The sequence below is a fragment of the Anomalospiza imberbis genome, chromosome 1 (genome assembly GCF_031753505.1).
Source record: "Anomalospiza imberbis isolate Cuckoo-Finch-1a 21T00152 chromosome 1, ASM3175350v1, whole genome shotgun sequence".
Taxonomy (NCBI): Eukaryota; Metazoa; Chordata; class Aves; order Passeriformes; family Viduidae; genus Anomalospiza; species Anomalospiza imberbis.
Window position 1 is genome coordinate 151,444,591 of NC_089681.1, and position 19,002 is coordinate 151,463,592.

Sequence of the window (19,002 nt, forward strand, 5' to 3'; positions counted from 1 at the left end):
GCCTCAGCAATTCAGGGATTCTGGGATCTCCTGGCTTTTCCAGCCTCAGTAACTCAGGGATTCTGGGATCTCCTGGCTTTTCCAACCTCAGTAACTCAGGGATTCTGGGATCTCCTGGCTTTTCCAACCTCAGTAACTCAGGGATTCTGGGATCTCCTGGCTTTTCCAAGCTCAGTAACTCAGGGATTCTGGGATCTCCTGGCTTTTCCAACCTCAGTAACTCAGGGATTCTGGGATCTCCTGGCTTCTCCAACCTCAGTAACTCAGGGATTCTGGGATCTCCTGGCTTTTCCAGCCTCAGTAACTCAGGGATTCTGGGATCTCCTGGCTTTTCCAACCTCAGTAACTTACGGATTCTGGGATCTCCTGGCTTTTCCAACCTCAGTAACTCAGGGATTCTGGGATCTCCTGGCTTTTCCAGCCTCAGTAACTCAGGGATTCTGGGATCTCCTGGCTTTTCCAACCTCAGTAACTCAGGGATTCTGGGATCTCCTGGCTTTTCCAACCTCAGTAATCCAGGGATTCTGGGATCTCCTGGCTTTTCCAGCCTCAGTAATTCAGGGATTCTGGGATCTTCTGGCTTTTCCAGCCTCAGTAACTCAGGGATTCTGGGATCTCCTGGCTTTTCCAACCTCAGTAACTCAGGGATTCTGGGATCTTCTGGCTTTTCCAGCCTCAGTAACTCAGGGATTCTGGGATCTCCTGGCTTCTCCAACCTCAGTAACTCAGGGATTCTGGGATCTCCTGGCTTCTCCAACCTCAGTAACTCAGGGATTCTGGGATCTCCTGGCTTTTCCAGCCCCTCCTCTCCCCTCTCTGCACACCCCATCATGGGGCTGCTTGAGCAGAACTCGTTTCCTCCTCTGTGGCAAGGGGGGATGCAGTTTTTTACTCTTGCTTTGGGGATTGTTTTTTCCCTTTTTTGGGAGAGCTGGAGAGCAGTCAGGAGCATGATCTAAATCTTTGGCAAGATGCAAACGAGACCCTGCACGAGGAGATGCCGAAGTTGCCCTGAGTGGAGCTGTTCAGCTTTCCCACCTTGGGCCAGCAGGGAAGGACTGAAGCCTAAAACAGGGTCAGTTTCCACAGGCCAGGCTTAGGATTTGGTCCTGGAATGTCTTCATTTCTCTTTCCTGCTTTCCCCTGAAGTGCTGAGGATACCTGCTGGAGCCCTGGCTGCTGAGAATTTTGGGCTTTCTGTGCTGCCAGGCACTGACCCCCAGGAGAACACTGCATTGACCTGAGGCCGTGGAGAAGCTTCCAAAATGGAATGGCGGAACTGGGATTGTGGGGGTGGAGTTTGGATGGAAGTGTGTGATATCAGCACTTCAGGGAAAAACAGATACCTGTTTCTTCCATGAAATGTATTTAATATTTGTAACTGTTTAAAAAGACAGTAAAGTGGATGAGCTTCATTTATTGAGGTTCCAGAACAAGTGAGCTCTGGGTGAGATTTACGGGGTCCTAAGGGGGTCTTGGTGTTGTAGCTCCGTGTTTGAGTGTGACACCAAGCTCTTGGGGAATAGCAGAGAGAGTTCCACGTCCCTGGCTCCCAACAGCCTGGCTTCCCTGAGGGAGAGGAGCAGCCTGCAGAGCTCAGGCTCTTCAGCCTCCACTTGTTCATTTATTTATGTTAAAAGGCACAAATGTGTTCTGACATCACGGTCTGTGCTCCTGAGATTGTCTTTCCCCAGTCAGAAGAGGTTGAATCCTCCATCCTGTCAGGCTTTAGCTGCTGCAGCTCTGCCCCAGGGTTTTCTTTCACTTTTTTCCTAAACCCAGGAGCCAGATAACTTTGAGCTGGGCCCCAGCATGGGGCTGGCTGAGTACAGAGGGGTGGAGAAGAGCAGGGACCTGTGATGAGCAGTGTTTGGTCACCCACAAATCTGTCCTAGAATAAAGCTTCAATAATGGTTAACTCCTAAAACACCAGGGAGGAATGGGTTTACTCTTCCTCACACCTGGCTGGACATGGTAATTTGGCAAATTCTGGGATAATCCCCCTATGACCTTGTGGGCCTTACATAACAGCAAGGGCTGTGTGCTGCCTGCTTGCAGCTGGCTTTCCTTAGCAATTCCAAGGCTTTCAGCATCCTCTGGAGCTTCCAGGAAAGTCCTGGAGGCTGCAGCAGCAGTTTCATTCAGCTGCTCATGTGATGGGGTGAAGGAAGGGATTGCAGGTGGCAGCACGTTCCAAGGGAAAGGAAAACCCTGGGGTTTAATAATTTGCAGCAGAGCTCCTGGGGAATGTTTCAGGTGAGGTGAGGAGCAGTGTTGTCTCTGCAGTGATGGTTACTGGTGAGGAGCTGAGCACAGACCAGAGGGCAGCCCTGTGCTGATGGGACATGGCCTCTTGCTCAGTCCTGTGCTCTGCATCCTTGCACTGCTCACAGACTCCTTGGTGAGTTTTCACCTTGAGCACAGGTTTTTTTGGAGGGCATTGTCCTGATCTGGGCTGGGATGGAGTTGATTTTCTCCGTTGGCTGGGGCAGTGCTGTGTTTGGTGTTGATAACATGTGGGTGGTTTGGTTGTTCCTGAGCCCTGCCCACTCTGGATCAAGGATTTTTTGATTTCCCAGGCACAGCCTGGTGCCAGGAAGGTGGGGAGCATGGCCAGGAGAGCTGATCCCACCTGGCCAGAGGGATATCCCACAGTACAGAACATCCTGCCCAGTATGAACTGGGAGAGATGGCCAGGAGCTGCCAGGCACTGCTGGGGACAGGCTGGGCATTGGCCAGTGCCTGGTGACCCAGGGGATTGGGCACCACTGGTTCCTCTTGGGTTTTATCCACAGAATCGTGGAATTGCTGAGGTTGGAAAAGCCCTCAGAGACCACGGAGTCCAGCTGCCAAGGCCACCCCTGACCATGTCCCCAGGTGCCACATCCACATGGATGTCACATCCCTCCAGCAATGGGGACTCCACCCCTGCCCTGGGCAGCTGGGCCAGGGCTGGAGAGCCCTTTCCAGGAGGAGCATTCCCAATTTCCACCCTGACCTCCCCTGGCCCAGCCTGAGGCCGTTCCCTCTGCTCCTGTCCCTGTTCCCTGGAGCAGAGCCCGACCCCCCGGGCTGTCCCCTCCTGTCAGGAGCTGTGCAGAGCCACAAGGTGCCCCCTGAGCCCCCTTTTCTCCAGGCTGAGCAATCCCCCTCCCTCTTTTCATTATTATAATTCTGTTCTTTTATTTCATGTATTAAGCTGTCCTTGAGCCCCGGGGTTCATTGCCCTGCACTCCCCTCCCCAGGGCGAGTGGGTGGCTCTGTGGGCCCCATGGGGTTAAACCCTGCAGGGCTCCAGGGGTTAAACCCTGCAGGGCTCCAGGGGTTAAACCCGGCAGGGCTCCAGGGGTTAAACCCGGCAGGGCTCCAGGGGTTAAACCCGGCAGGGCTCCAGGGGTTAAACCCTGCAGGGCTCCAGGGGTTAAACCCGGCAGGGCTCCAGGGGTTAAACCCTGCAGGGCTCCAGGGGTTAAACCCTGCAGGGCTCCAGGGGTTAAACCCGGCAGGGCTCCAGGGGGTTAAATCCGGCAGGGCTCCAGGGGTTAAACCCGGCAGGGCTCCAGGGGGTTAAACCCGGCAGGGCTCCAGGGGGTTAAATCCGGCAGGGCTCCAGGGGTTAAACCCTGCAGGGCTCCAGCCCATCCCCAGGAGTTAAACCCGGCCCATCCCCAGGAGTTAAACCCGGCCCATCCCCAGGAGTTAAACCCGGGCCATCCCCAGGAGTTAAACCCGGCAGGGCTCCAGCCCATCCCCAGGAGTTAAACCCGGCCAATCCCCAGGAGTTAAACCCGGCCCATCCCCAGGAGTTAAACCCTGCAGGGCTCCAGCCCATCCCCAGGAGTTAAACCCGGCCCATCCCCAGGAGTTAAACCCGGCAGGGCTCCAGCCCATCCCCAGGAGTTAAACCCGGCCCATCCCCAGGAGTTAAACCCTGCAGGGCTCCAGCCCATCCCCAGGAGTTAAACCCAGCCCATCCCCAGGAGTTAAACCCGGCCCATCCCCAGGAGTTAAACCCGGCAGGGCTCCAGCCCATCCCCAGGAGTTAAACCCGGCCCATCCCCAGGAGTTAAACCCTGCAGGGCTCCAGCCCATCCCCAGGAGTTAAACCCAGCCCATCCCCAGGAGTTAAACCCGGCCCATCCCCAGGAGTTAAACCCAGCCCATCCCCAGGAGTTAAACCCTGCAGGGCTCCAGCCCATCCCCAGGAGTTAAACCCAGCCCATCCCCAGGAGTTAAACCCTGCAGGGCTCCAGCCCATCCCCAGGAGTTAAACCCAGCCCATCCCCAGGAGTTAAACCCGGCCCATCCCCAGGAGTTAAACCCAGCCCATCCCCAGGAGTTAAACCCTGCAGGGCTCCAGCCCATCCCCAGGAGTTAAACCCGGCCCATCCCCAGGAGTTAAACCCGGCCCATCCCCAGGAGTTAAACCCGGGAGGGCTCCAGCCCATCCCCAGGAGTAAAACCCGGCCCATCCCCAGGAGTTAAACCCGGCCCATCCCCAGGAGTTAAACCCAGCAGGGCTCCAGCCCATCCCCAGGAGTTAAACCCGGCAGGGCTCCAGCCCATCCCCAGGAGTTAAACCCGGCAGGGCTCCAGCCCATCCCCAGGAGTTAAACCCTGCAGGGCTCCAGCCCATCCCCAGGAGTTAAACCCGGCCCATCCCCAGGAGTTAAACCCAGCCCATCCCCAGGAGTTAAACCCGGCCCATCCCCAGAAGTTAAACCCGGCAGGGCTCCAGCCCATCCCCAGGAGTTAAACCCGGCCCATCCCCAGGAGTTAAACCCGGCAGGGCTCCAGCCCATCCCCAGGAGTTAAACCCGGCCCATCCCCAGGAGTTAAACCCGGCCCATCCCCAGGAGTTAAACCCGGCAGGGCTCCGGCCAGGAGGGATGGGGTTGGTTTAATGCAATCAGTCCCACCCTGGGAGCAGAGGTGTCACCACGAGGTGGCTCTGCTGGCACTGCTGCCCTCTGTCCCACGCTGCAGAGCTGAATCCCCGGGCCAGACCTCGGTTCCTCTTGCTTTTCCCTCCCTTCCCACCCGGGGAAGGAGAGCCTTTCTTGCAGCAGGGTTTGCTTTAGCCAAAGGGAATTCAGACACTTGGTCACGTATGGAAGTGGAGATGGAGACTGTTCCACGCAGCCCAGAGTTCAGAGGGACCACAGATAAATCAGCCGATGATGACATTTGCATTTTTGTCTCAGATGAGACATTAGACCTTTTCCCTCTCACAGTCTGTCCAGCCCCATTCCTGCCCCACAGTTGTTACATCGCAGAATCCCAGACTGGTTTGGGCTGGAAGGGACCTGAAATCTCATCCCATTCCACCCCTGCCATGTCAGGGGCACCTGCCACTGTCCCAGGTGCTCCCAGCCCCAAAGTCCAACCTGTCCAGGGATCCAGGGGCAGCCCCAGCTGCTCTGGGAATCCCATCCCAGCCCCTCCCCACCCTCCCAGCCAGGAATTCCCAATTCCCAGTATCCCATCCATCCCTGCCCTCTGGCAGTGGGAGCCATTCCCTGTGTCCTGTCCCTCCATCCTTGTCCCCAGTCCCTCTCCAGCTCTCCTGGAGCCCCTTCAGGCCCTGGCAGGGGCTCTGAGCTCTCCCTGGAGCTTCTCCTCTCCAGGGGAACATTCCCAGCTCTCCCAGGCTGGCTCCAGCCCTGCAGCAGCTCCAGGTCCTTGTGCTGCTGGATCCGGGGCAGCTCTGCAGGTGATTTTGAGGCAGAATATTCAAAGGCATGAATGGAAGGAGATTACAGTCCTTGTCTCGGAGTCAGCAGCTGGGTCAGCCTCTGTCCATCAGTGGCTTTGCTCCCGATTTCCTCTCAATGTCAGCGTTTGGCAGCGTGGGATGAAAGCTGCAGCAGGGCTCCTGACCCCCAGAGCCCCCCCGAGCCCCTGGGGACGTGCTGGCCGTGCTGCTGTCCCCTGTGGTCCCCTGGGATTAGGGGCTGGTGGTGGCACTGCCCATTTGCTCCAGATTATCGGTTTAGCCAGCGCTGCCTTAAATTTGTTTATATAAAAACAATCCTTTGATCCACGAGCCAGATGCAAATACTATCTTGTGATTCTGATGAGGATTAGGTAGTTACAACATCTTGACATGGTTTTGGGTTTATGCAATTTACAATATGAGGGGAGGAGCCCTGGCCCTGGGCAGGTTGCTGGGTGCTTTCACACTGGGGCTTCAGCAAACCAAACTCAGATTGATGTGCTCCAAAGGCACTGACCTTCAGAGACTTAAAAATAACAACCACTCGTGCTGGCTGGATTGGTGTGATTTGACCTGCTTTTTCTGGAAGCTTGTCTTCCCAAAAAGCTAAAAGTGTAAAGGGAGCCATTTCACCTGCTCCCTGTCCTTCCCAAGGAGAGCCATGGCATTTCTGATCCTTCTGCTCCTGTGGGAACCCACTTTGGAGGGGTTTCATGCATCAGTAGTGGTGGTGGCATCAGCGTCACTGAGGTTGGAAAAGCCCTCCAGGGTCACTGAGTCCCAGCTGTGCCCCATCCCCACCCTGTCCCCAGCCCAGAGCACTGAGTGCCACCTCCAGCCCTTCCTGGGACAGCTGCAGGGATGGGGACTCCAAACCTCCCTGGACAGTCCCTGGAGCACCCTTTCCACGGAGAAATTCCTCCAGACTATGAAACATCCCAGCAGCTCAGTTGCCTGTGCAAGGGGTAAGGAGCAGCTCTGAGAGAAATGAAAGCAGGATGTGATGAGAGAGGGGATCTTGGGGCTGTCCTCTGCAGGGCCAGGAGCTGGACTTGGATGGTCCTTGTGGGTTCCTTCCCACTCAGGAGGTTCCACGATTCTACAGGGCTTAAGAAAATGTGTCGCTCCTGCTGAGCTCCCAGGGGGGTTCAGCAGCCCCTGCAGGGAATTCCTCAGGGGTCTCGCTGCAGGACCCTCATACTCCTCGTGTGCCCTTGGGCAGCTGTGACTCAGTGTTGTTTCAACCACGCTGCCCCCGATGTCAGGGGATCCAGGGGCTGCAGGACCTCCCCCAGTGTCTGCTCCAGACCATTCATTCCCCTGTTCCAGTGCACACCAGGCCTTGCACAGCCTGGCAGCTGGGCTCTGGAAGGGCTGAGGAGCAGGTCCAGGCATCCCTGTGCTACTCCCAGCTCCTCCTGGAGGATGGAGCTGCGTGTTTCTCTATAAACTGGCAAGTTCACGGGGAGTTTTTGTAGAACACCAGGGTGAGCCACTGATGGAGCTGGAAATACTTTTCCTTTTGCTTTGCTGAGGGCTGGATTCAGCCCTGCTGTGTCTGAAGGACCCTGGTAACGTGGCTCTGTTACAAAACAGGGGCTCAGGAGGGGCCAGCAGCAGCTCCAGGTGACTGAGTGTGTGCCTCTTTGGGAGAAACCTTTATTATTTATAAAATGAGCATTTCCTCACTGTCAGCAGAGCTGAGGGCCCAGGGGGGAGCTGGTGCTGCTTGTTCTGCTTCCCTAAAACTGCTCGGGGTCATAAAGTCACAGAATCCAGACTGGTTGGGGGAGGAGGGACCTGAAATCCCACCCAGTGCCACCCCTGCCATGGCAGGGACACCTCCCACTGTCCCAGGCTGCTCCCAGCCCTGTCCAGCCTGGCCTTGGGCACTGCCAGGGATCCAGGGGCAGCCCCAGCTGCTCTGGGCACCCTGTGCCAGGGCCTCCCACCCTCATTGTATAAAACTTCTTCTTTTATATAATCTAAATGGAGCCTCCTACAGCTTCCAACTGTTCCCCCGTGCCCACTGCTGCCAAGTTTCCCAAGTTCAGTGAGTAAATCCTGGTGCTGGTTAAAATTTTAGCTGTCAGTGTCAGAACAAGATGGACTCAGTCTCGCAGGGATAAGGATTTTCTGTGCTGGTTTTTGGAACTGGTGATCTTCCATCCTGACCACCCTCCTCTAAACCTCCCCTGATCCCTGCTTTAGCAATATGTGGTTTTCAGGAGGAATTTCTCCGTGGAAAGGGTGCTCAGGCCTTGGCAGGGGCTGCCCAGGGAGGTTTGGAGTGCCCACCCCTGGAGGTGTCCCAGGAATTCCTGGACGTGGCACTCGGAGCTCTGGGCTGGGGACAAGGTGGGGATTGGCACAGCCTGGATGTGATCCCAGAGGGCTTTTCCAACCTCAGTGACCCTGGGATCCTGTGAGTGTGCTCAAGGCTGGAACTGATGATCTCTTCTGTTGGTTTTAGGATCACCGCCAGGTGACAAGGTGGGGATCCATCAAAGCTTGGGCTCAATCTTGGAGCTCTTTCCCAGCCTCAGTGACTGTACAGTTCCACAGTGCTGTTTTCAAGGTCTGGGTTGAGATGAATTCCATCCGGTGTTAACCCCTGTGTCGATTCCTTGCAGACTCTTCAGCCTCGGGGCCGATGGTGGTGGAGAACGGTGACCACGGGCTGCAGGACCACCACGCAGGTACGTGCTGCAGCTCTGCCTCTGAGCTGCCCCAGGGCCACATCACCTGCTCTGGAGTCCTCACTCCTGCCGGGGGCTGGGCTCGGCTTTAAAGAGCTTTCAAGGAATTGGCAGCAAAACAGAGCTTCAGTTTCTTTGGAGTTGGAAGGGTTTCTTTGGGTGAAAGCTTGTTCTGGAGGTGTGCCGTTCTCCATCCGTGGGCAGTGCTGGGAAGGCAGCTGATAAAAATGGCTCTGGAGAGAGCCATCATACCCCCAGGTGAACTGTCCCCTGTCCTGTGACTTCCCCTGTGACCCACAGTGGTGTTTTCCCACATCCCCCATCCTCTGGAGCAGCTTTTATTCTCTGCCATGACCCAGCTGTGTCCTTCACCCCGACCTCCCCTTCCGTGGACATGTCCCCTCACCTGCTCCAGCGGTGGCACAGGCGACACCGAGCCTTTGGGACCTTTCTCCACAGCATCAGGGTAGTTTTGACTGCCAGAAGCTTGTGATGGGACTGGATGAATATTTCAGGCTTGTGCAGAACCTGGAAAAGAATGGACCTTTCCAATCAGGCTGAAGTGCTGGGGTTGGTCCTCTCTTAGTGAGCACTGCTTCCCTTCCCCGTGAGCCTTTCTGCCTGGGAACTGGGGTTCCTGCCAAGCTCCAGCCCAGCTGTTCCTTCTGTCACAAGGCCTTTGGCTGTGGGACCTCTCTTTTCTTGGGGATGGAATATTCCAGAGTCAGGTGTCACCCTGTCATCTCCCTGGTGATGATCTCAGCTCCAGATCATTGCTGACATTGGCTGGGTGCTCCCAGAGGTGTCCCTCCTAATCCAGAGGTGCAGCCCCGAGTTAAAAACCAGTTCAGGAAGTAATGATGAACATCTGGGAGATGGGGGGGAATTAAAATACCTCTTTGCTATCATTCTCTTCAGGATTTTAGAGTTTGGTTTAGTGTGAGTGAGTTTCATGCCTTTAGTGAGGATGGGAAGAGAAAAAATGATCTTTGTGCTTCATTTGCCATTGGAAATCCGGTCAAAAGGAAATTGTGCATCTTTTATAATTCAGTATCAACTGAAATTAAGAGCACTTCTGAACCTTCCTAAGGATATTTCCTCCCTCTTATTTAATACTTCTAACTAAAGAAGGTAGAAATGCAATCAGATTTATGGTCTGAATAATTAAAGGCATCAGGATTTTTGTATTGAACTTCTGGCTTGTGCTTAAAAAATTCTTTGTTATTTGCCTCACTCTTGCCTTGTGGAGGTTTAACTCCGCACTAAATGTTAACAACTTTGATCAAAGATACTTTTATGTGTCTGGAGCTTTTTAATTTATTAATGCATTCCCTCTTTGTGGGGTAGAGTTGATTTTGGTTTTTTCTTCTCTTGTTCAAGTCTGTCTAAAAGTGCCATCAAAGTGGCAGAGCAGTGTCAGGAAGAGGAGCTGTGGCCATCAAGTTAATTAGGTTTGGCAGAGTAACAGAAGATTTACATGACACGATTCCTTCACGGCCCCTTTCCCTGCCCCCTTCCTTGTGGAAGGCTTGCAGTACCCCTGGTTCTTCATGGGAGAAATGCTGAATTTCCACCAGGCACTGGAGGGCTTCAGAACCATCTGCACCAGGGGATGGCCTTGAGCAGGGCCTGCTTCCACATTTCAGAGGTGCTGCTGCCTAAAGCCCGGGTCCCCGGCTCTAAACCACCTCTGGTTTGGGGGTTTTGTCTTCAGCAGGATCCATCCCCTGTGTCTGAAAGCTGAAATGATTCTTAGGGATGTGGGATGTGTGCAGAGAGATGCAGCAGCCAGGAGAGCCTGAGGAAGGTGATGCTCAGGCCAACCAGCTTTCTGCTACAAAAACCAGTGTTAAAAGCTGCAGAGAGAGCTTTAAAAAGCAGAGCTGGCTTTAAATTGCTTCTGAAACAGACTCCAAGGAAAGGGCTACTTCAGCTGTTTGCACATCCAAGCGTGGATCTCTCCGGGCTGGAGCCCAGGAAGCACTGCTGGATGGTTTCCTTCACTCATCACATCAAACAAGGTGATGACTGACCTTGTTTATTACATGCAGCATCCTCTGCAGCCGTGTGGGGTGTGTCTGCAGAGCTGGCATCAGCCAGGCCTGAGCTCCTGGCACTCCTTGGCACTCCCAGACACCCTCAGTGCAGCAGATGGCAGGGACCCAAACCCCTCCAGCCCGGGGCCAAACCCTCCATCGAGTGTTGGATTCCTTTCTCTTGGCACTGCTGGGTTCAAAGCCCTGCTCAGGGCTGAGTTTAGGCCAGGCTTTAGGCAGGGAGGCCCTGGCAGCTCCTGCCAAGGGTCCAGTCCCTGGCAGGGCTGAGCCCGACGTGGCCATGGCTGCCTGGCCCTGTGGGGGTTGTTTTTGGGAGCTGCAGAGCTACAGAGGGGAGCTCTGGGTGCTGGGCACATCCCCTGGAATCCTGCTGCTGGTCCTGTTCTTCCTTAAAAGGAGAAATGGAGAGGCTGGAGCAGCGTTCCTGGGGATGCAGGGCTGGGAGCAGGGAATTCAGTGGTGCTCTGGAATCCCTGCTGGGGGAGGCAGCTCACTGCTCACCTCCACCAGGCAAAGGCCAGGGAGGCCTTAGTCAAACCAACAGCAGGTTTAGAACCAAAACCTCACGTGTAATTTGCAATTTGCAGCTCTTTATTGCAGGATATTTGCCTAGAGTTCAAAGGAAATATGCATTTAAAAATAAAACCCAACCAAATTTCTGGAAAGAAACCCATCAAGGGTGATCACGTGGTTGATCTGGATATGCCTCTTGCCCAAGATGCTGCCCGTGCTCTTGCTGGCAGGTGAGAAGCTCCCTAGGGAAGTATTCCTGCTGGATGCTCCCGCTTCCCCTAGCTGGGCTTCCCCTCCAGCCAGCCTGCTGGCAATTCTGTCACCCACCAGTGGCTCACAGAAATTCTCTGCTTCCAGTGCAAACTGTGCTCCTGGGGTGCTGCTCCCCTGTGCCTGTCACTGGTGGTGGCCTGGCCCTGCCCAGGGTGGCTCGGTGTGGTGGCAGGTGACAGCCCTGCAGCCAGCCCTAAGAGCAGAGCTGTGTGTGTGTGTGTGTCACCTGGCTTTTGGCAAATCTCCTGCCTGCACTAATGAGGTGTTGGGTGTTGTGCAGTGCTGCTCCATGGTGATGTTTACTAACGACTTGCGCTTTCTTGCCCCCTTCCCCATCCCCTTTCCCTCTCCTACTTCTTTTCCTCTCTTCTATTTTCTCCTCCTAGAAGCCTAGACTGTCTCCTAACACTGGGGCTGCCACTGACACGAGACCAGTGTCCTTTTCTACCTGCCATTACACTTCTAAAATCTGCAGCATTTTACAGAGCTCTTGCTTTACCTCCTTGGACTTGGCTGTAGAAGAACCAAAGGGTGGCTCCATCCTGCTCCTCCTCCCTGTGCTCTGCAGTGCTTGTTGAAACCTTCCTCTCTGTGTGTAAGCACAAAAGTGCACCCTGCTTTGGAACTGCACTATGCCTCTGGTTTGAAATCACGACCACAGCTCCATGTTTGGTTGGATCACCTTTAAATTTAATTTCTCTCCGTTTTCATGGTGCTCAGTAAGAGAAGGTTTGAAATTTCCAGTTGTGCTTCCATAGTGGATGGGTCCACCATGACTGCAGCTCCCTTCCCTTCTCCCCACACTCACCACAGCCTTTTAGAGGCCCTGCCTTGCTCCTTGCTGCTTTGAGGCCCTCTCACACGAGGGTCGGGTCTGTAACAGTGTTGTTTTCTTCCAAACGGGTGGGTTCAGGTCATTTCAGCTTTGTAGACCTGAGAGACAGATCCGGGAAAACCAAGTGTCCTGAGGTACAGCTGGATCATCTCTGGTGTCCGAGGGGTGCATTTTGGGGTCCAAGCCCTTGCCATAACTGGCAGTATGAAGGAAAACAGCCAGCCCCAAATTCCTGCCTTAGGGGAGTGGCTTTGGTGTCATGCTCCTTCCCAAAAACCGTAGAAGTAAGGAAGGAAATTGCCTTTTTTTAACTTCACTCTTCTGGCTTCCTATGGGGAATGACAGCCTTGGATGGAATTTTACCTGCCATGAGAAATAATCTGTCCCTGCTAAAACTGAGGGAAGCAAAAGCGCTGAGTTGTGAAATTGTGCTGAAATAATTCTGACAATTTCCAGCAGCAGCAGAAGGAGCAGGCCTGGTGTAACCTAAACCAGAGCTACAGGAGCATGTCCAGTGGGATTGCCACCGGCTCCACAGAGCTGCAAAGCTTTCCAAAGACAAAAGTGCTCATTTTTCCATCGTAGACGAAACAAAGCATGAAAGGAGGAGATAATTAGAGAAGGAAAGCAGGGTTTTACCTGAGACAGGCTCAGCCTGGCTTTGGGAGGCGAGGGTCTGTTTTGGGCGAGGAGAATCCTGCGCTGGAGCTCAGGCTACTTGGCCTGCAACACCTGATGGAAGGGATTTAGTTGAAGCCAAATGCAGCCTGAGGCTGAACTGCCCAAAACAAGAGCTCAGAGCCTCACTTCATACTGTACCTGCCTAGAAATGGCATTTCCTTGTTGTGAGGGGAGTGACTGCCCCCTGGTACCCACTGCAGCCCTGTCCCTGCTGCAGCCAGGCTTTAGGGGGTGTCCCAGCTGCCATGAGCACTGTCAGGGCCGTGCCAGGGCCAGCAGAGCGGCTTTGGCCATCTCCCCCAGCCAGAGGCAGCCTTGCTTTGCTGTTGATCCCAGAGAGGCCGCTCATGCTCCCGGGCGGGTGGCGGTGCCAGCGCTGAGTCACAGCCTGGGCGCTGCCCTGTGCCAGGACCTGGCGCTTTTCTCCCCGGTTTGGTGCCAGTTTACCCCTCCGTGCCCCCCCTGAGGCTCCTTAGGAGCTGATGTCCTCGTGGTGCCACTTCCCAGCAGGGGCTGCTCCTCCCGGGCGCACGGTTGTTGTTTCTGGGAAAACTCCAGGTTCTGGAGGCTCCCAGTGCCCAGACTGGGCTCTTCCCTCCCAGCCCCATCAGGTTCACAGCATCGTGCGGGTTGGGAAAGACCCGAGATCAGTTCCAGCCTGTGAGTCCTTCATGTTGTGCTTTCCTTTGGGTTTTTGGTGTCTGTGCCCATAAAAGGAGATTCTTGCCTTCTTGGCTTTCTTTTCAAAGACCTTTTCATAGCTATTATTTTTTAAAATGTGATTTTGAAGCAAGGCAGCATCAGTTTAACTTGGCTCCTCAATTGTTCTTTCTCACCTTTTGCCTTAAGCGGGCTTAACTCTTGTGCCCTAGAAGTAGAGAATAAATAATGTAAGACTGGTGTCCGAGGGCTGCATTTTGGGGTCCAAGCCCTTGCCATAACTGGCAGTATGAAGGAAAACAGCCAGCCCCAAATTCCTGCCTTAGGGAGTGGCTTTGGTGTCATGCTCCTTCCCAAAAACCGTGGAAGTAAGGAAGGAAATTCCAGAATGAAATATGGAAATATGAACTATTTTCAGATTGAATTATGGAAGGTTTCAGGTTACCTGAATGTGAGACTTTGCCCATTTCCCACAGATGCTTTACTTTATTGAAAGGCAACAATGCTTTGCAGTCTTGGCTAGAGGGCCTTGTAGCCAGAGTGAGGTGGGCAGAGGAGTTTGGGAGCAGCTGCCCATCCTGGGGGCCCCGGTGAGTGGGCTGGGGCAGGGCAGGGGCAGCTCCTCCAGCCCAGGGTTTGGCTGTCCCCGCTGCAAACACGGATCATCCATCCCCTGCTGCCACCCCACGTTTGTGCCTGAGGTGCCACGGGGTCACCGATGTGCAGGGAGCTGTGGGCACAGGGGAGCTGTGCTGGGGGCTGGGGTGATGCTCCTGCAGCTCTGGGTGTGCTGGGGTGGGATCCCGGGGATGCAGGGAATGGGGGGTCTGTGCAGAGTGCTGGATCTTCTGTCCCTCCTGGAAAACATCCCTGTGTGCCACCGAGAGCTCGCTGTGGGGTGTCCCTGTGCAGCCCCACGAGCAGGGAGGCACAGGAGGGCTCCTCTGCTCAGACCTCCTGCTCTCCTGCAGCCCTGGAGCTGATGCTGTCCCTGTGCTGTGCTCTAACATCCCTGTGCTTCCACGCCTGTCTGTTGTCGCTCCTGATGCTGAATTATTAATTCCAGTGCTCTGTATGATGTGAAGCTGTAACTGCTGTGGAATAAATCTCCCTAATAAACATCTCAAACTAACCCCTCCCGAGTTGTTGTGTGGTGGGAGTCTCCGGGGTCCTGCTGCCAGCCAGGGTTGATTCCTGCAGGGAATGTTCTGGGTCAGCTGCTCTGCTGGAAGGGGAAATGGCTGGAAGTGCAACCCTTTGCTGCCTGGCGGAGGCTGGAAAACCTGTCCCTCAAAGACAAGGATGCTGTGCAGAGCCTTCCACTCTGTCCCGCACGACATCCTCATCCCGAACTGGAGAGACAGGGGTCTCCTGGGTGGAGCACTCGGTGGGTGAGGAAGGGGCTGGGGGGTCACACTCACTTGTGGCCGCTGGCTCGGTGTCAGTGCAGAGCAGTGACAACAGGGACACTCGGGGGTGGCACCAGCACTGTCCAGCCTCCTGTCAGTGGGGCTGGGGCAGCCTGGGCTCTCTGCTGCTGACACCAGGCTCTGGGGGCTGTCACAGCCGCAGGGAGGGGATGGGGCACCCACAGGGACCTGGCTGGTGCCTCACGAGGCTCCCCAGAACAGAGGCTGGGCAGTGTTAAAGGAATAAAGTAGGGATTGATTAAAAAGGCCTCCAAAGGCTGCACCTTGGGCAGTACAAGAGCCTGGCTGAGGCTACACCCAAGATGGACTCCAAGTCATGAGTTGTCATATTTTTATAAGTTTTGGTCCATTCACATATTGGGGTTAATTGTCCAATTACAGCTTCAGGTTATAAAGCCCCATCCTCCCAGACGGCTCTCCTCAATTCACTGTTGTTTATACTTTTTGGGCCTGAAGCTGTAATGGTGTCCTTGGTTCTGGGGCTGGAAAAAGGATGGTTTTGTCTGACTAAGCTGTGAGGAGACCTTACTAACAGTTTATATGGAGTTCAGAGCATAATAATAACAGTAATAATGATAAATTAAATAAATAAATAACTAAATACAGAATCTGGGAAATATGAAAGGTAAAACTTCAGGCACCAGGCCAGCCTGGAGAAGTGAGACTGTGCCAACCTCAGGAGGCTCAACCAAGGCAAGGGCAAAGTTCTGCACCTGGGTTGGGACAATCCCAAGCACAGATCCAGACTGGGAATGAAGGGATGGAGAGCCCTGAGGACAAAGATTTGTGGGAGAAAAACATTAAAAAAATCTCCCCCACCCAAACAAAAAACCCAACAAAACCATGCCAAAATCTGTTTATTCTGTGCAGCAGTTTGTAAATAGGACAGCTACAGGTGTGTTCTTCTAATCAGAACTTTTCTACTGGCTTTCCTCTTTTACCTGCCTGTGTATTTCCCTCTTGGTGCAAGTTTTTATTTACAGAGGCTTTTATCCTTCCTGGGCTTCAGGCTGAGCTTTTCAGGCTCCTCAGAGGGGGTGCATCCAGCCATGCTCACTGCTGGGGAGTTCACGTTTCCCGTGGCTCCAGTCTAAAAACAGCGGCCAAGTGAATAATTCAGCAGCTTTGCTGAGTTCCTCCGTGACTCAGAGCTTTGTGTGAGTCTCCCCGAGCTTTGGGGTGGTTGTTTTGGGGGCAAGGTGGATGGGGGAGCTGATGTGACAGCTGGGGGTCTCTGTCCCTGGCCCTGAGGGGGACAGAGGCTCTTCCAGGGAATGTGGAGCTTCCCCAGCTCCTGGAGGGGGAGTGGGGCATGAGGGTTTTTTCTGCAGGTCCTGCTGCTCTTTCAGATGAGGAATTTGTGGCTTCCTACTGCTCGGGAGCTGAGCAGCTGCACAATCTCAGCTCCTGAGCTACCCCTGGGCTGTTCAAAGAGCAGAAAGGAATTTCCCAGGTGTTGAAGTTCTGATAAACGCTGGGAATTACAGACAGAGCAGCTGGGGCTGCCCCTGCATCCCTGGCAGTGCCCAAGGCCAGGCTGGACAGGGCTGGGAGCAGCTCGGGACAGTGGGAGGTGTCCCTGCCATGGCAGGGGTGGAACTGGATGGGCTTCAGATCCTTCCCACCCCAAACCATCCTGGAATTCTGGGATCTGTGGTGTCGTGATGAGAAACAGCTCTGGGATGAGGGGTGGAGAAGGGGGTTAGGGTGCAGGTTTCTCAGGAAGGCAGCGCTGTGCTGTCGCCGTGTGTCCCCACAGGACACTGAGTGTTGGAGCTGCTGCAGCCCCGGGAATGCCCTGGGGGCTCCTCTGGGGGCCACAAGGAAAAGCAGGGACCTTTTCTGTCCGCAAAATGCTGATCTCATGCTGGCTCTCTCTCAGATGGTGCTTCCCCACCAACCTGCTGCTTTGCTTTTCTCTTTTTCTCTTTCAGCCTTTGCTTCAGAGGTGGGATGTCCCTGACTTGGCTCATTGAATAGGAAATTAAAAGGATTATAATGAAGTCATACATATGTCGAGAAGTCTATTAAAAGCTTAACAGGGAGGCTTAGAGAGGTTTAAAAACTGGGAATACAAACCCTTTCTGTTTTGCAGCGTTCTCAGGAGTTGTTCCAGCACGGATCTGACAGCTGGGTGAATTAATGGGGTCCTCCAAGGCTTGAATTTCCTGGCCAAGTAGCTGGGACTTAAAATATTCAAGCCATGAACTTTGGAGCTTGTAGCTTGGATTTAATGTGTGTTAGTGCACTTAAACCACCTTGTTGGGGAGGTGCTGCAGAACTGTGCAGGCTGGGACCTCCTGGAAAATGTGAGCCCTTTTCTCTGCCCATCCTTTGGAGCTTGTCAGCCTTCACACAAAATTGACTTGTCATTTCTCTGAACTGTGTTTCTGTGGAACTGGAATGTTTCTGGGCATGTGATGAGGCAGCCTTTTTAAACTCTTGGTGTTTTCAGGAGGGTTTGAGGCAGGTAGGAGAGAGACAGAGACTCAGTTCTGCAGACAAGGGCTAGCTGACCCTCACTGCCCCTCATCCAGAGCCCTGCTCTTATCCTGCACTTACATTGCCCAATTTGCCTTTAATTTGTCTCTCTGGAACTTAACTGCAGCTTTAAAAAGTACTTTTCCCTCCCTCCTTTCTTCAGTGCTTAAAACAACATCATGTTTATTCCCTTGCTTATTCCAGTAGCTCGTGGGGAGTCTTTGCGGTGATCCTTCAGATTAAACGTAGGGAATTTCAACGAGAGGCTTGTCAAAGGAAAATAAACAGCAGCACTGTAAAAGACACAAAAATAAAGCTTAGTTTAAACCCTTTATCATCACCTTTTTGCTAGGTGAGGTTCATGGTTTGGCTTCACATTGGGAGTTAATCTCTGCCTTCAATCACTTGGGTAAATATTTCCCTTGGAGCTGTCGGGATCAGCTCCTGGGCTGACAGCAGGAAGAGCAGGGATGAACTCTGCAGGGCTTCAGCCATCTCCTGCAGGGCTTCAGCCATCTCCTGCAGGGCTGGGAGGAGGTCTGGGAGCTGCTGGATCCCTTTCCCAGTGCAGGATCCCATTCCCAGTGCAGGATCCCATTCCCAGTGCAGGATCCCATTCCCAGTGGGAGCTCCATCGGCGCCGCTCCGCAGCAGCAGCCCCGGCAAGGTGGGGCTGGGCCTGGAGTGCTGCTCCCCTCCCGCCAGGCTCTCCCTTTTCAGCTTCCCTTCCGCACCTTTTATTCCTCCTCCAGAGCTGGGGTTCTGCTTGTAAGAAGGGATTGGATGGGGGTTTATCCTGCTTACAGAACCTTCGGGAAGCGTCGTGTGCTGGGGTGGCTTTGAGAGGTCGTGTGACACAGGCTAAATCCAACCTGGGGATAGGAAACTTCCCTAATCCTGCCTCTGCTCGTGGCTCCCTCGGAGGCCTGAGCTCTTTAATCTTCTTCAGTTCAGTCCCATCACTGCAAATAGGGTAAGGCTGATTATATTGTGCATTTTATCTTTTCTAGCTGCACCCCAGCTGTTGTTATCGAGCGTTCTCGTTTCAGGGTGGGTTGGCACCGGGGTGATCTTGGATTAATGGGACCTTTTTTGTTTTGGAAAGAGGAAATTTTATAGTTAAGGAACGTGTTGGATACTGTGAAGCTGCTCAGGAGCTCTTTGGTGGCTGGGCTGAGAGCAGATCTACACCTTGGAGCAGGGGCAGCTTTGGAGGCTGAGCAAAGGGAAGCTCAGAAATGCTGAGCAAGGCTGTGGTGCCTCCTCCTTAAACCCCACAGAAATGCTCTCCCTGGAGAGAGCTTGGACAACTTCAGCTCTCTTAGTCCTGCATGAACAAGTCCCTGAAATATAAATTACATGTATCCTCAGCAGTAATCGCCCCTTTTTGCTGCTGTTTTGGTGCAATTTCTGCAGCTGGTTTCCAGCTCTGACCCATGGAATACTGAGAACACCTTGTGTGGAGCTGGTGTGTCTGAAACACTCTGGCTTTTGGCAAGTGTGGCATAAAACCTTCCTGAATTCCTGCTGAGTATCAGAGCAGGAAAGCTTGGCTGCTTTGTGGAGTTACACAACTGAAATGCTCAGCATCCTCGTCCTCTCCCAGCCCAGGGAGCTGTGCCTGGTCCCTTTGGAACAGTCTCCTCTCCCATGGGAT

At 53.9% G+C, this 19,002-nt stretch overlaps 1 protein-coding gene across 3 annotated transcripts in view; it reads left to right on the forward strand.

Moving 5' to 3' along the window:
• The window catches only part of MAP4 (microtubule associated protein 4), a 147,476-nt gene that overhangs the window by 50,898 nt on the left and 77,576 nt on the right, over positions 1–19,002 (forward strand). For all 3 annotated transcript variants that reach the window (XM_068176517.1, XM_068176525.1, XM_068176531.1), the window contains one exon: positions 8,350–8,415. In XM_068176517.1, coding sequence (XP_068032618.1) covers positions 8,350–8,415 — 66 coding nt within the window. The remainder of the gene's footprint in view (positions 1–8,349; positions 8,416–19,002) is intronic.